At 43.7% G+C, this 16,513-nt stretch overlaps 1 protein-coding gene across 2 annotated transcripts in view; it reads right to left on the bottom strand.

Moving 5' to 3' along the window:
- Positions 1-763: 763 nt before the first annotated feature.
- Positions 764-16,513, bottom strand: part of LOC133504480 (aldehyde dehydrogenase, dimeric NADP-preferring-like) — a 107,814-nt gene continuing 92,064 nt past the window's right edge. For both annotated transcript variants that reach the window (XM_061826746.1, XM_061826748.1), the window contains one exon: positions 764-1,772. In XM_061826746.1, coding sequence (XP_061682730.1) covers positions 1,459-1,772 — 314 coding nt within the window. In that variant the 3' untranslated portion in view covers positions 764-1,458. The remainder of the gene's footprint in view (positions 1,773-16,513) is intronic.

Genomic DNA, 16,513 nt, shown 5'->3' with positions numbered 1-16,513 from the left:
TCCAGGGTTTCAAGAGGAGAGTTAGGAGATGTCAGTTCAGAGGAAAGAAAAAAAAAATTCAACTTTGTGATGCTGGCCTCAACACTTGAAGGCTGTAACAGTCCACCGCTCCATGGCCAGGATAACAATCTCATCCACCCCAAGGGCCATACCACTCGGGAGTTTTTTAATCACTTCAGCATTCTCAAAGCCAGATATAGGAGAACCCATCTAAGAGTCTTCAAACTCTGCTTTCTCAAGGAAGGAATGTTGGTGATACCCATAATTGCTGGCAATTGTCTCAGGTTGAGTATTATCACCTAATGATAGGTGTTTCTAACATTTCATACTAAAAACAAGTAAAAGATTGATTTGTGCTGATAATGTATCAGATCAATATTGTATTGGCCAACACTCAAGGTTGAAATATTGGTATTCTATCACCGGTCGCGTTTTCTGACATGAGCGATATAGGGCAACCACATGATCAGCCAGAGCTAGGTTATTGATGGTACACAGATGGTACATACACTTTCAACACGTTTTATTAAGATCGATATTTATAGTCAGAAAATGTTTTTTTTTTAATTGGGGCCATTAATTGATTACTGTATTCCATCAAGTAATTGATAGGATAATCAATTCTAATAACATGTGATTGAACCCTTGTTCAAATAAACCGCTTCGGAAACTGAAAATCACTAGCAACAAATGAATCACTGCTACTTTGGGTGTTTCACAGGATCTTACGCCCTTTATTTTTTCTACATCAGTGGCCCCAGGAGTAAGGTACATTGGGAAAAAAAAACTACTCTTCAAAGCAAAACATGTAAAAGAATTTTATTTTAAAAAATTTTGATATCTGGCCTACATTTTCCTTTTATAGAAAAAAAAATCACATTTGAAAAGCTCTTGAATGCATTCATTAATTGAAAGAAAAGACTGTAGAGAGAGACGTTATATTTTTATTAAGATGTTAAGATGATTTGCTATTTAATTGAAAAATGCCTTTACACTTACATTAAATCACAGATAAATGCATCCACTATTTATTATTGGTTTATGTTGAATGTTATCATGAACTCAAGCTGGCAATTGTGTGTAAGTACACGAGGCAGTCTTTTGCCTGATCCATCCATCCATTTTCTGAGCCATTTATCGTCACGAGGGTTGTGGGAGTGCTGGAGCCAATACCAGGTATCATTGGGCTGGAGGCAGGGTACACCCTGAACTGGTTGCCAGCTAATCACAGGGCACATCGGGACAAACAGCCGCACTCACAATCACACCTCGGGGCAATTTAGAGTCTCCAATGAATGCATATTTTTGGGATGTGGAAGGAAACCAGATTTTCCGGAGAAAACTGACATGGGCATGGGGAGAACATGCAAACTCCACACGGGTGGGGCCGGGATTTCAACCCCGGACCTCAGAACTGTAATGCCAACCCTCCACTGTGCCGTCGTTCTTTTACCTTATCTAATTAAAAAAACCTCTCCAGTACCAGCAGGTACAATTCAAGCCAGCAGCCACCAGCAAAATGACAAGCAAAGTGATGAGCAGCCCGAATGCAATGATGGTCACAGTGATGGCCCAGACATAAGTCTTCTTGGAAAAGTCAATCAAGGGTGACTTGAGGGCCAACTGTGCCCTGTTTGCACGCTGGCGGTCCTGAGGTGGATACCGAGCTAAGTTGATTCTTTCCATGCCAAGTGAACGGAGTAGACATGCCCTCTGGTGGCTCAACCGGTCAAAGGTGTGTTTGCCATGATAGAAGCCCATACCGCTCTGACCTAAAAAAAAAAAATATATATATATATATATATATATATTTACATATGTCATAATGAAATCACAAACAGCATAAAAAGTGGTGCAGAAAATGATGCCTTCTGTAATCTATCCATCATAAGTAACACAATAAACTGTTAGTGTGATAGATATAGTGACAATAGATATATGTGACAAAGAATTGATGAAGTCAAGAGAATCAGGTGTAAGTGACAGGAAGGGCTTAACTGCCAGGAGAAGAACAGGTTGTGAGCGAATGTACCGCACAAGCACAAAATTATATACAAACCCCCCCCCCAAAAAAAAGTATTTTTTAATATATATAAAATAAACACTCTGTAATTGAAAAAGAGACATGGTACCATATATGAGACAATAGTTTGTGACGTTAAAATGTAAATCTAACCAAACCCCTAAATAGGAAGTGAACACTTTGGACATAAAAAGCTATATATACATGTATATTATATATATGCCTCCTGAAGTATTTAGAGTATCAGGTATTTTGCCACACCAAATATACCATATTGACACACACACACAAAAAAACACAAAAAAGTGTGGAATTGTGTAGATTATTTAATGAACTCAACGAGGGATCTGCAGGCAATCAAAGAGAAGGGTCGAACTACAAAAAATAAATCATTGTGAAAAAGAAAGAGAAGAGATAAAGGAAATTGTGTGCTGCTGGGCTAAAAATTAAAATGTGTTTAAGTCGTTGAGTCAGAGTGAAAGAGAACAAAATTAGGATTTGTATGAAGTTTGTACTTTCCCCCAAATTATTAGGGACTAATCTTGTACATCCTGACAACAATTGTACTCACGACCATTGATCCATAAGAGCCTCATATACAAATTATGCAAAGAAACGTAGCGTACTTTATTTTCAGATGTATCAAGAGTAAAATGACTGTGGAAATGTGCAGGGCCTCACGCCAACTTCATGGCTGGCGTACACACAGTTCTGCAGCTGTTGGTACGTTGGAGACATTTGGAGGTGATTCCGAGAAACTGTTATAATAAATCTCCACATCAGAAACATGAAAAGTTAGCACAGATGAACAATTTATGTCTGACAACATTTGATTTCAACAATATAATAGAGGCAAGGGCTCAGAATTAATTTGTTAACCAGTGTGTTTACCATAATGAATCACTGATACAGTATTTGTGAGGACACCTAGTAATAATTGATCAAGGTGATCATGTATCCTGCCTATTCCTCTCACAATCTCTTCTTGTGACTCCAGCACATGCACAGATGTATTAAAATAAGAAATTGAGTCAAATAGGAGTTTTCCAGATCCTGATGGGTTTCTATTTTAATTCAAAATCAATACAGATGACACCACAGTCATCAGCCACATCAACGACAGCGATGACTCTACGTATCGACAGGAAGTGGCGAGACTGGAGCTTTGGTGTGGCTAAAATACCTGGCATTATACACTCTAAAGACTGAAGAATTGATTGTGGACTTCAGGAGGCATCCTTCATCACAGTTGCCCCTCATGCTGTCCAACTGTTTTCTGTCAACTGTTGACCCCTTCAAGTTCTTGTGAATTATAGTCTCACAGGACTTGAAGTGGGAGACAAACATCAACTCCATTTTCAAAAAAAGCCCTGCAAAGGATGCACTTCTTGCAGCTTCTGAAGAAGCACGGCCTGTCACAAGAGCTGCTGAGACAGTTCAACAAGGCAGTCATCAAATCAGTTTTGTGTACCTCCATCTTATGGGGCTGCCACAAAAAAAGACAAAATCATACAACAACGGACAATCAAAACCACTGAACAGATTGTGGGCATCACCCAACCCACCCTTGAAGACTTACACGCCACTCAAACTGGGACCAGGCCGCGCAGATCCTTTCTGACCCTACACATCCCAGCCACCAGGTCTTCCAGTCCCTTCCATTGGGTAGGCCCGACCGATCAATAAGAAAATCAAAATAGCCGGCATTCAAACAGTTTTTTCCCTCTTGCAATTAAGTCATTAAATTCTTCCTCAGTAAACCTACTATTTTCTGTCTTGCACCATTGTTGGGACACACCCTCATACCTTGCTGGTCCAATCATTATTGCACAATTCGTCACTTTAAACTGCTCCCTTTGCACAATTGACCCCTCCATACAGGCCACTTAACCACGCCTCCTGAAGTTACGTCACCCCATGTGTGCTAACCTCAGACAAACAATTAGCAAAAATGGCGGCGCAGGAAGAAAAGACTAGAGCGAAATTGTCCAATTTACCAGCTGATTTCTCACTCGTATTCTTAGCGAATAGTGAAATATCGTTGAAAAGCAGACAGCAGGGCTTCAAGTATTTCAGCGAGGGGTATTTCAATGGTATTTACATGCATATCGACGGAGAAACCATTGATATTAGTGCGAGATCTTTCCGGAGTCAGAGGAAGACCTAGAAGACACATAATATAATATATTATAGCCCAAAGATGAATTCGTCATTGAGCGTTTCCTATTTTCGTGTTACCTATCACACTTGTGTGCAGAATCTGTATGTGTATCTGTATAACCGTTTGTGAACCACCGTATGAAGGAAAAGAAGGCGGGGCTTGATTTACGAGTTGTTTCTCTCGTTTTCTTTGTGTAACATCACGCGCTCCCCTCAATAATTATTCTTGAATTAGTGCCGAACCTACGTAAGTCCCGACCGAGTACGACAATCACTACTTTAGTGTCCTCAAACATCCTTCCTTCAATCTTGGTGTCTCGGTGCACGTCGAAGGCTTTTAGGAATCGCTAGTCCGGTTTAGCTTAGCTCGGTAGCCGCCGAACAGAGACACGTAGTGCAGTCAGATCATCGCAAAATATCGCTCAACACAGATCAAGTGTGTCAATCATTCACACGTAGCTATGTTATGCAAGCGAAGAACTGCTAATTCATCTATATGAGACATGTATTGAAAATCAAATATAGGGCATAAGTTCGTGCAAACATAGTCCTGTTTACCTTAGCTCAGTAGCCGCCGAACAGAGACACATTTGTGCAGTCAGATCATCGGAAAATATAGCTCAACACAGATCGAGTGTGTCAATCATTCACACATAGCTATGTTATGCAAGCAAAGAACTGCTAATTCATTTATATGAGACATGTATTGAAAATCAAATATAGGGCTTACCTTCGTGCAAACATATCTGTTCCGGTTGATTTTAGATTGATTCAGTTGATCATACGATCTTCCACAAAGTTTGATCCATCGAAGACATTTTTCGTACTCAGTCTTCTGTTCCGGTTGATTTTAGATGGATTCAATTGATGATGCGGTCTTCCACAAAGTTTGATCCATCGAAGACATTTTTCGTACTGGGTCTTCGGTTTTGGAAAGGGTACGAATTGAACTCCACCAACTAGCCTTTCAGGATACCTGTTGTCACTATTACAAAGTCCGTGACTACACTTCTTAACCATATCTATTGTTAAAGAACCCAAATACGCGATAAAACGCTAACAAAAGCTATACTGGACCATGCAACGTTGTCAGAGGTAATGGCGGACGCCAACATTTATGCAGATCTCTGGCCTCTGATTGGTCAGCGACGCAGATGACGCAATTTCTACGGAGGGGTCAATTGTCATCGCACTGCTCTACAAATTCTATAGACAAATTCCTGGTGTGTTGTTATATACTTGGCCATTAAATCTGATTCTGAAATACCATACATACAGTGGAACCTCAGAGTCTGAACATAATAAGTTTTTGTGAACTGCTCAATGTCTGATTTGTTCGACCTTAGAAACATTTCTTTCCATAGGAAATATTGAGTTTAGTCCATTCCCAACCTCCACATAAAAAAATCCCATTTTAATTCCCATCTATGCAAAACATGTACATGCATTTAAAAATAAAAATGCATAAACTCAAAACAACTTAAATGTGTATCATTTACCTTTATGGTGGCGGTGCGATAGTATTGGAGGAACTCGAGAGAGAAGGAGGAAGTGTCGATGTCACCCTACATGATTTGACTGCGTAATTCTGCAGTAGCTTCTCAATTTCTTCTATTATTTGTGCCCTTTGCTTTCTAATGCTAGTCACTCCTTTGGGAAGACTTGCAGCTTTTTATTACATTTGAATTCTTAAGGGTAGTTGAAATAGTCGACTCAGCGATACAACGCTAGCAAGAGCTTTAACAAACACGCAGCCCATTTTCGATTGTGATTATATCCTTTCTTAGATGCACTGTAGTACACTCAACTTTCCATTACCATTTCTGATGATAGCACTGCTGTCCTTCTTTTGAGCCCAAGGCAAAGAAAATACGAGAAAAATAACAAAAAACAATCTTCAAAAGCACTCGCAAATGCGTGTGCTCACACTATGCGCATGCATTGGCATGCAATGAGCATGCACTGGCTTGAATATGAGTGACTGCTTGACTCGAAATGGGCAGTGGCTCATCTCAGCACCGCACCGTATGTGTTCGGCATCGCTCAGCTTGAGTCAGCTACCCAGTCATCATGGGTTTTGGGTGTTCGGACACCGAGAATTGGGTTGAAAACTGAAGGAATTTCTAAGTCAGTTCTTTTGTTCCAACTCCGATTTGTACAATCAATTTGTACGTCAAGGTTCCACTGTATAACTTTTACGCATGAACCGTAAGGGGTGAGTGTAGGTGACTGTGAACACATTTGTAGTGAGTTGTACAATTACTTATTATGAACCTTGTGAGGTGATCAGAGTCAGCCACATGCTCTCACCACCCCCGACAGAGCAGTATCACCAATGATTGTCTTCTTGAATGGGGTGAGGCCCTCTGCCTGTTTTGACCACACTTTTGCGGTGGGGAGCTATCCTCTGCTTCACATCCACATTCATGTCAGACCATTTCTGTTTCAGTTCAGCGTCTGTGTGCTGTTATGACCCGACAGTGTTGACACTTGCACACTCCTCTTTCACTTCTTTCAACTGGAGGACAGCATGGCAAAGAAGATTTTCTTGCTCGCCTCCACTTCATTTCGAAACTTCACATTCAAAAAATTATTATTATTTTTTTTATTTTGCTCATTATCCATTTTTTTCTGATCATACAGATTTCGAGATCTCAGGTCCCGGGTACATGTAAATATATTAAATGTAAATGCATATTTAAATGTGGCCCCGGACAGGGAGGGGTCGGCTACTCCAACGTGTGCACTAAAGTCTACGTTGAGTTGATTGGGATTAACAAAGGAAACCCGCCTGCATTCATAGTATGCATAGATTCATATGCATATGACATTTTCTGGATTTGAGTTTTGCAGCAGGAAATTCACACACGTCTTTGTACATGAGGCCACTGGTCTTTAGTGGTGATCTTTTGCCATCCATCTCAGGAGAAAACAAAGTAGGTATGGTTAGAGAAAATGATGCAGAAAAAATAAAACAATAAGAGGTGCCAAAACAAAGTTAATGTTCAGCCGCGGTACACTTGTAACTTTGCTGCCAATTAAAATGTGGCTTTCAGCTGCGTGTGACTCGTATGGAATGCCGGGAGTTGCTGACTGAGGCTTCACCAACAAATCATGGCTGGGAAAAAGGATTGAAGCTCCAAGGTGGCTTCTTTGCTTGACCAACACTGCCCTTTTGGACCAGTGGTCGCTTGTTCAATTGGTGCAACAAAAACAATAAAGGAAAAGGAATGGGGAGGTTGTTGGCCGAAGCCATCCTGGAGCTGGAGAGATTAGCCAGTGGGCAAGAAGCAAGACACAAGCGAGAAAAGATCCGTGAATCATGGTTCAAATGATGAAAACCCAAGTGGTCATAAAAATGGTGTAAAAATCATATATTTATCTAAAATACTCCCTACTTTGTACTCAGAGTGACCGATCAGGCATATAGAATGATTGTAAAAATTATAGTCTTGTCCCATCAACTGCCGACGGTTCAATCCAACATTTTAGACTACAAGGCTTCAAATCAAGACAAAGACTTGTCAAAGTCTTGTAGTTGGACCTGCAATGGTAAAAATATTGACATAGCGATAAAGAGATTCATCGTTCATATTGTATGAAAACGTACATTTAACTTCGGTTAAAAAAATAATAATCTTTGAATGAGAGTCCATGGGTTTACAGTAACTCGTTTGTATGCATTCCAGTAATGTTCCCAGTGGTGTGGTGTGAGTGCGACTGTTCTTTGTCTCCATGTGCCCTGAGATTGGCTGGCAACCAGTTCAGTGTGTACCCTGCCTCCTGCCCAAATATAGCTGGGATGGGCTCCAGCACTCCTGCAACCCTTGTGTGGATCAGTGTCTCAGAAAATGGATGGATGGACGATAAGAACACCCATCCTTTAGAATGTATCTTCTTCTTTTTGTTTCGGCTTGTCCGTTTAGGGGTCGCCACACCGTGTCATCTTTTTCCATCTAAGCCTATCTCGTGCATCCTCGTCTCTAACACCCACTGTCCTCATGTCCTCCCTCACAACACCCATCAACCTTTTCTTTGGTCTTCTTCTCGCTCTTTTTCCTGGCATCTCCATTCTCAGCACCCTTCTGCCAACATACTCACTCTCTCATCTCTGGACAGGTCCAAACCAAGTCTGCTCTCTCGAACCTTGTCTCCAAAACATCCATCTTTGGCTGTCCCTCTAATGAGCTAATTTCTAATCCTATCCAACCTGCTAACACCAAGCGAGAACCTCAGCATCTTCATTTCTACTACCTCCAGTTCTGCTTCCTGTTGTTTTGCCAGAGACACCGTGTCTAATCCATAAATCATGGCCGCCCTCACCACTGTTTTATAAACATTGCCCTTCATCCTAGTGGATACTCTTCTGTCACATAGAACATCAGACAGCTTCCACCAACTGTTCCAATTCGCCTGGACTCATTTCTTCACTTCCTTACCACACTCACCATTGCTCTGTATTGTTGACCCCACGTATTTGAAGTCTTCCGCCCTCGCTATCTCTTCTCCCTGGAGCTCCACTCTGCCTCCTGCGCCCCTCTCAGTTACGCACTTATATTCTCTTTTACTTCAACTAATCTTCAATCCTCTCCTTTCTAGTGCACGCCTCCATCATTCTAATTTTTCCTCCACCTGCTTCCCGCTTTTACTGCATATCACAATATCATCTGTGAACATTATGGTCCAAGAGGAATCCAGTCTAGCCTCATTTGCCAGCCTATTCATTACTACCCCAAAATGGAAGGGGCTCAGAGCGGATCCCTGATGCAGTCCCACCACCACCTTAAATTCTTCTGACACACCTACGGCACATCGCACCGCTGTTCTGCTGTCTCATACATGTCCTGTACTATTATAACATATTTCTCCGCCACACCAGACTTGCGGACACAGTACCACAGTTCCTTTCTTGGTACTCTGTAATACTGTACTCTGGCTTTCTCTAGGTCTACAAAGATACAACGTAGCTCCTTCTGACCTTCTCTGTACTTTTCTACGAGCATCCTCATGGCAAATAATGCACCTGTGGTACTCTTTCTAGGCATGAAACCATACTGTTGCTCACAGATACCTACTTCTGTCTTCCCGGTTATCCACACTTGCCTCTTATACTCTACCTTCTCTCCTATTTTCTTCATTCATTAACTTCTCAAAGTACTCTTCCCATCTATTTAGCACACTACTGGCACCAGTCAACATATTTCCATCTATATCCTTGATCACCTTTACTTGCTACACATCCTTCCCCTCTCTATCCCATGGCTCTATTTTAGCCTTCGCCACCTCTACCTTTGCACAACACATTTCAATGTATTCCTTACACCACCATCCTATGCTGTCAAGCCACACTCTCCTCCACCACAACCTTACAGTTGGTAACCTCCTTCAGATTACATCGTCTGCACAAAATATAATCCACCTGCGTGCTTCTACCTCCGCTCTTGTAGGTCACTTTATGTTCCTGTCTCTTCTGGAAATAAGTGTTCACCACTGCCAATTCCATCCTTTTTGCGAAGTCCACCACCATTTTCCATCATTTAGAATGTCTGATATGTCCTAAAGACATGGTGAATAACAACATGCGGGGATGAGAGCCAATCATGTCACTTTACTCTCCACTGACAAACTTTTGTTTGTCAGCCAACCACCCCTTTTGAAACTAACAAATCCTTTTGAACTTGCATATCCTGCTCCTCCTGTTAAGATACTCCATAAATCCATAAAAACGGGGCTGGCATTTGAATCCTGGTCCTCAGAATTGGGAGGCAGATCCTCTAACCGTCTAACCAGTCCTGCAGGATGCTGCCTCAACTACACATATTTTATTTTCATGTTGATGACATCTACATGTCACCCAACCATGTGGACACCTCAGTCATGTACTTTCTCGTATTGTCTATATTTTTTTAATTTTTTGGGTCGTCTTTGGAGTATGACACGGCTCACACACACAAAGGAAGACTTGCTAAACACCAGGGAGTCTACCCTGGACTTTCTTTACCCAACTCTTGCAAATCTGCTCAGTTTTTTTCCTTGAGTGACTCTCTGGAGGAAGAATTGCATTCTTTGGAGCATGGAGGCAAAGCCACAGAGGGAAGCAAGCCGGATTTGAAATGGAGCTCCACATTTGAAGATACAGATTGGTGTTCCCATCGATCCATCTCACGAATCAACGCTCTTTACCAACAACATGGACAAGCTTCATCTTCTGATAAGACCAGAAAAGACTTGAAATGGTCCACTGCCCTGTGATTTACAGAGACTTGGCTTTGTGAGGCTGTCCCTGACGGCGCCGTTATACTTATCAGTTTTTCACCTACACCTGGCAGACCGTGTCAGTTATCAAGGAAAATAAAAGGTTGTGAGAAATGCTCCTGTATCAATGAAAATGTTATCTGGAGGTCACAAAGCTCAGCACACAGTGCCGCCCGGTTTTCGAGTCATTATTTTTGGACGAAAACACATTCAACTCACCACGTGACTTTGCCTCAATCAAGTCTTTCATGTCATTATATACGGTGAATACAACAAAATGAGTGCTTCTCCACAAGGTGCATGGTGCAATAAAATGGAATAAAAATCGAACAATGTGATGATGCTGTAAGGAAAATAGCTATTTGAACACCCTGCTATATTGCAAGTTCTCCCACTTAGAAGTCATGGAGGGGTCTGAAATGTTCATCTTGGGTGCATGTCCACTGTGACAGAGACAATCTAAAAAGAAAAATCCAGAAATCAAAACGTATGATTTTTTTTAACAATTTACTTGTACATCTGCAAATAAATTGATTCAGTGAAGAAAATGAGTATTTGAACACCTTGCTATATTGCAAGTTCTCCAACTTAGAAATCATGGAGGGGTCTGAAATTTTCATTGTAGGTACATGTTCACTGTGAGAGCGATAATCTAAAAAGAAAAATCCAGACATCAGAATGGATGACTTTTTAATGATTTATTTGTGTGATACAGCTGCAAATAAGTTGATATGCTTCTTACGGAGCCACTCTTTGGTTTTCCTGGCTGTGTGCTTCGGGTCATTGTCATGTTGAAAGACCCATCCTCTCCTTAATACAGTGCAGTCGTCCTGTCCCATGTGAAGTAAAAAAAACGAAGCATGATGCTCCACCCCCATGCTTCACAGCAGGGATGGTGTGATGTGATGGAACTTCTTCCTCCAAACATGTTTAGTGGAATTATGACCAAAAAGTTAAATTTTGGTCTCATCTGACCAGAAAACCTTCTCCCATGACTCCTCTGTATAATACAAATAGTCATTGGCAAATTTAAGACGAGCCTTGACATGTGCTGGTTGAAGCAGTGGAACCTTCCGTCCCATGCATGATTTCAAACCATGACGTCTTAGTGTATTACCAACAGTCACCTTGGAAACGGTGGTCCTAGCACTTTTCAGGTCATTGACCAAGTCCTGTCATGTCGTCCTGGGCTGATTCCTCACCTTTCTCTCGATCATTGAGACCCCACGAGGCGATATCTTCCATGGGGCTCCACTCCGATTGAGATGGACCGTCATGTTCAGCTTCTTCCATTTTCTAATGATTGCTCCAACAGTGGACCTTTTTTCACCAAGGTGTTTGGCAATTTCTCCGTAGCCCTTTCCAGCCATGTGGAGTTGTACAATTTTGTTTCTGGTGCCTTTGGACAGCGCTTTGGTCTTGGCCATGTTAGAAGTTTAAGTCTTACTGATTGTATGGGGTGGAGGTGTCTTTATGGAGCTAATGACCTCACACAGGTGGAGCTGATTCGGTATAATCCATAGAATGGTGGTGGACTTTTAAAGGCGGACTAACAGGTCGTTGAGGGTCAGAATTCTAGCTGATAGGTAGGAGTTCAAATACTTGTTTGCAGTTGTATCACACGAATAAATCGTTAAAAAATCATACATTGTGATTTCTGGATTTTTCTATTTCGATTCGTCACAGTTGACATGCACCTACGATGAATATTTCAGACCCCTCCATAATTTTTAAGTGGGAGAACTTGCAATATAGCAGGACGTTCAAATACTCATTTTATGCACTGTAAAACAGATAAAACATCAAGGCACAGGTATTGATAAAATAAATGAAAAAAGTAAATGCACAAAAAGATGTAATGTTTTGGTAGGGAAGGAGCTGGTCAGGTCGAGAAGTTTGGAATAGATATAGTCGGACTCGCCTCTACGCACCACTTGGGCTCTGGCACCACTCCTCTTGAGAGGGGTTGGACTCTGTTCTACTCTGGAGTTGCCCAGGGGAGAGACGCCGATCAGGTGTGGGTTTACTTATTGCCCCCCGATCAGGGCCTGTATGTTGGGGTTTACCCCAGTGGATGAGAGGGTAGCCTCCCTCGGCCTGCAGGTAGGGGGACGGGTCCTGACTGTTGTTTGTGCTTATGCACCAAACAGCAGTGCAGAGTACCCACCCTTTTGGAGTCTTTCTAGGAAGAGTTGGAGAGCGCCCCCTCTGACGACGCCATCATTCTGCTGAGGGATTTCAATGCCCATGTGGGCAATAACAGTGAGACCTGGAGGGGCGTGATTGGGAAAGAAAGAATTGGGCATTCTTGGCCTGTGGGACCCCCGAGGCAGCTGGTAGGTACCGGCTGTCCAAGCGGATTTCAGCTTCAGTGGTCAATGAGGCAAAAACCCAGGCATGGGAGGAGTTTGGTGAGGCCATGGAGAATAACTTAAAGACAGCTTTGAGGAAATTCTGGTCCACCGTCCAGCGTCTCGGGGGGAAGAAGTGCACCATCAACACTGTGTATAGTGGGGACCTGGGATGTTGTGAGTCGGTGGGGAGAATACTTCGAAGACCTCCTCAATTCCACCAACATGCCTTGCCACAAGGAAGCTGAGTCTGGGTGCTCGAGGCGGGCTCTTCTATTTCTGTGGTTGATGCCACCGAGGTAGTTAAAAAGCTCAAGGGTGGCAGGGCCCCGAGGGTGGATGAGATTCGCCCAGAGTTCCTAAAGACTCTGGATGTTGTAGGGCTGTCCTGGTTGACACACCTCTGCAACATCGCGTCGACATCACGTACAGTGCATCTGGATTCACAGACTGGGGTCGTGGTCGCCCTTTTCAAGAAGGGTGACCGGAGGGTGTGTTCCAACTATAGAAGGATCACACTCCTCAGCCTCCCTGGTAAGGTCTACACAGGCGTACTGGAGAGGAGGGTCTTTCGGCAAGTCGAGTCTCGGATTCAGGAGGAGCAGTGTGGTTTTCTCCTGGCCGTAGAACAGTGAACCAGCTCTACACCCTTGGCAGGATCCTCGAGGGTGGATGGGAGTTCCCCCAACCAATCTACATGTGTTTTGTGGACTTGGAGAAGGCTTTCAACCGTGTCCCTCTGGGAGTCCTGTATGGTCTTTGGGAGTATGGAGTACCGAACCTCCTGATAAAAGGTGTTCGGTCCCTGTATGACCGCTGTCAGAGTTTGGTCTGCATTGCTGGCAATAAGTTGGACTCGTTTCCGGTGAGAGTTGGACACCACCACAGCTGCCCTTTTGTTGATAACTTTTATGGACAGAATTTCTAGGTGCATCCGAGGCAGAGAAGGTGTCCGGTTTGGTGGCCTCAGCATCGCATCTCTGCTCTTTGCGGATGATGTGGATCTGTTGGCTTCATCAAGCCGTGATCTCCAGCTCTCACCGGAGCGATTCACAGCCGAATGTGAAGCGGCTGGGATGAGAATCAGCACCTCCAAATCCGGGACTGTTGTCCTCAGTCGGAAAAGGGGGGCGTGCCCTCTCCAGGTCGGGGATGAGATACTTCCCCAAGTAGGAGGAGTTCAAGTATCTTGGGGTCTTGTTCATAAGTGAGGGAAAAATAGAGCGGGAGATCGACAGACAGATCGGTGCAGCATCTGCAGTGATGCTTACTTTGTGTCAGTCCATTGTGTTAAAGAGGGAGCTAAGTCCAAAGGTGAAGCTCTCAATTTACCAGTCAATCTACATTCATACCCTCACTTATGAGCATGAGATTTGGGTCGTGACCAAAAGAACAAAATCCTGGATACAAGAGGCCAAAATGAGTTTCTTCCGCAGGGTGTCCGGGCTCTCCCTTAGAGATAGGGTGAGAAGCTCGGTCATCTGCGAGGGGCTCAGTGTCGAGCCGCTACTCCTCTGCATCTGATTCGAATTCCTCCTGGACGCCTCCCTGGTGAGGTGTTCCGGGCATGTCCCACCGGAAAGAGACCTCGAGGACGACCCATGTCTCCCGGCTGGCTTGGGAACACCTTGGGATCCCTCCGGAAGAGCTGGAAGAAGTGGCTAGGGAAAGGGAAGTCCGGGTATCCCTGCTGAAGCTACTTCTGCCGCGACCCGACCTGGAAAAGTGGATGGATGGATGGATGGAAATGGACAACAGTGCAGTTGCATAATATTGCATTCCAATACAGTTATGGTCATTGGTTTTGAGTTCAAGGAGTCGATGGCTCTGGGAAAAATCTGTCCTTGAATCTGGTTGTCCATGTTTTGTGGAATCTGTACCTCCTGCCACAGGGCAGCAGGTTAAACAGGTGATGACCAGGATGTAAAGAGTCCTTTCCAGTATTAGTGGCTCTGCTGTGATAGTGGGATTTGGCAATATCCTCTCAGGAGGGCAGAGAGCAGTCAATGATCGTCTGGGCACTGTTGACCACTCTGCAAAGCTTTCCTACCCGCTACTGTCCATCCAGCATACCACACTGTGATGCAGTGAGGATGCTCTCCATAGTGGTTCTGTAGAAAGACTGCAGCAGCTTAGCTTCCAAGTTGTTCTTCCTGAGCACTCTGGGGAAGTGCTGTCGCTGCCAGGCCTTTTTCACCACCACGGTGGTATCCACAGTCCAGGTGAGTTTGTCAGTGATGTAGATTCCCACAAATTTGAAGGAAAGGATCCTCTCCACACACTCTACATTAATGAACAATGGGACGGGGTCGAAGCCACACTTCTAGAAGTCCAGGATGATTTATTTAGTCTTTGTGGTGTTCAGTGTTAAGGTTGTTTGCAGAACACAACTTTGACAATTTTCCAATCTCGTCTCTGGCAGACTCTTCTCCTTTTGGGATGAGCCTGATCACGGTGGTATCATCAGCAAACTTGATAATGGAGTTGCTGGGATGGGCTGGTATGCAGTATGTATACAGAGAGTATCGCATACCAACCAAAATACCTGGGAAGATGGTATTAAAGGCTGAACTAACATCTATGAAAAGTATCCTGACATAGTTCCTTTGGTGTTACAGGTGGCTCAGTGCAGTGTGGAGAGCTATTGTGATAGCATCCTCTCTAGGCAAACTGGTAGGGGTCGAGTGAGGGAGGAAGTGAGCCCCTTATGTGGCATGCAACCACCCTCTCAAAGCACTTCATGATCACAGGGTTAGGGTTGAGTGCAACAGGCCTGTAATCATTTAGACTGTCAATGGTTGCTTTCTTTGGGGTGGGGATGATTGTTGCAGATTTCAGGCAGTAGGGAATGGTTGATTGTTGGAGGGATCTGTTGAAGATTTTTGTGAAAACACCCGTCAGCTGATCAGCACAGGCCTTCAGTACGTTCCCCGGCACTCCATCTGGGACAGCACCTTTCCAGGTGTTTACGGTCCTGAGGACACCTCTCACTTAATGTTCTTGAAGTGTTAGTGTGCTGCTGACTGGAGGTGGTTGTGATGAGCCTGGGTTTGATCTGTCCATCTCAAAACGGGCAAAGAAATTGTTTAGTTCCTCTGCCAGCACACATCTTGTTCTTACTGTTGTAGTTTGTGATGTGTTGTGATCCCTCCCGCATTCTTTTTTTTAGTTGTTTTCTGTGATGCACTCCTCAATATTTCTTTTGTAGGCAGCCTTGGCCACTCTGATGCCCCTCTTTAAGTCGCCTCTAGTGGCACTGTACTGAGCCTTGTCCCCTGACCTGAAGGTGGTGTTACGGCGTCTCAGGATTGCCTTCGTCTCTCGGGTCATCCAGGGTTGTTGGTTGGGGGAAACCGGATCCTTCTGTTTCACAGTGTCTATACAGTTTTTGATGTAAGACAGAACAGTATCTGTGTGTTCCTAGAGGTTCTGGTGTTCAAATAATTCCCAAACAGTGCATGAAAAAAATCCTGCAGTTCTCAGGCCATGTTGTAATTGTCTTTGTTTGTTTGTTTACATAGGGGGATGTACGTGGGTGTGAGGGTGACGCAAATATGGCCGGAATCAGCAAGATGGGGGAGTGAGGAAGCCCTGTATGCATATTTAATGTTCGAGTAAACATGGTCCAGTGTTTTGGCTCCTCTGGAGGGACATGTTACATACTGGATGAATTTGGGTAACACAGTCTTTAAACACGCTTGGTTGAAGTCACCAGCAACAATAA

Source organism: Syngnathoides biaculeatus, chromosome 8 (assembly GCF_019802595.1).
Source record: "Syngnathoides biaculeatus isolate LvHL_M chromosome 8, ASM1980259v1, whole genome shotgun sequence".
Lineage (NCBI taxonomy): Eukaryota > Metazoa > Chordata > Actinopteri > Syngnathiformes > Syngnathidae > Syngnathoides > Syngnathoides biaculeatus.
This window is presented reverse-complemented; position numbering and strand designations above follow the sequence as displayed.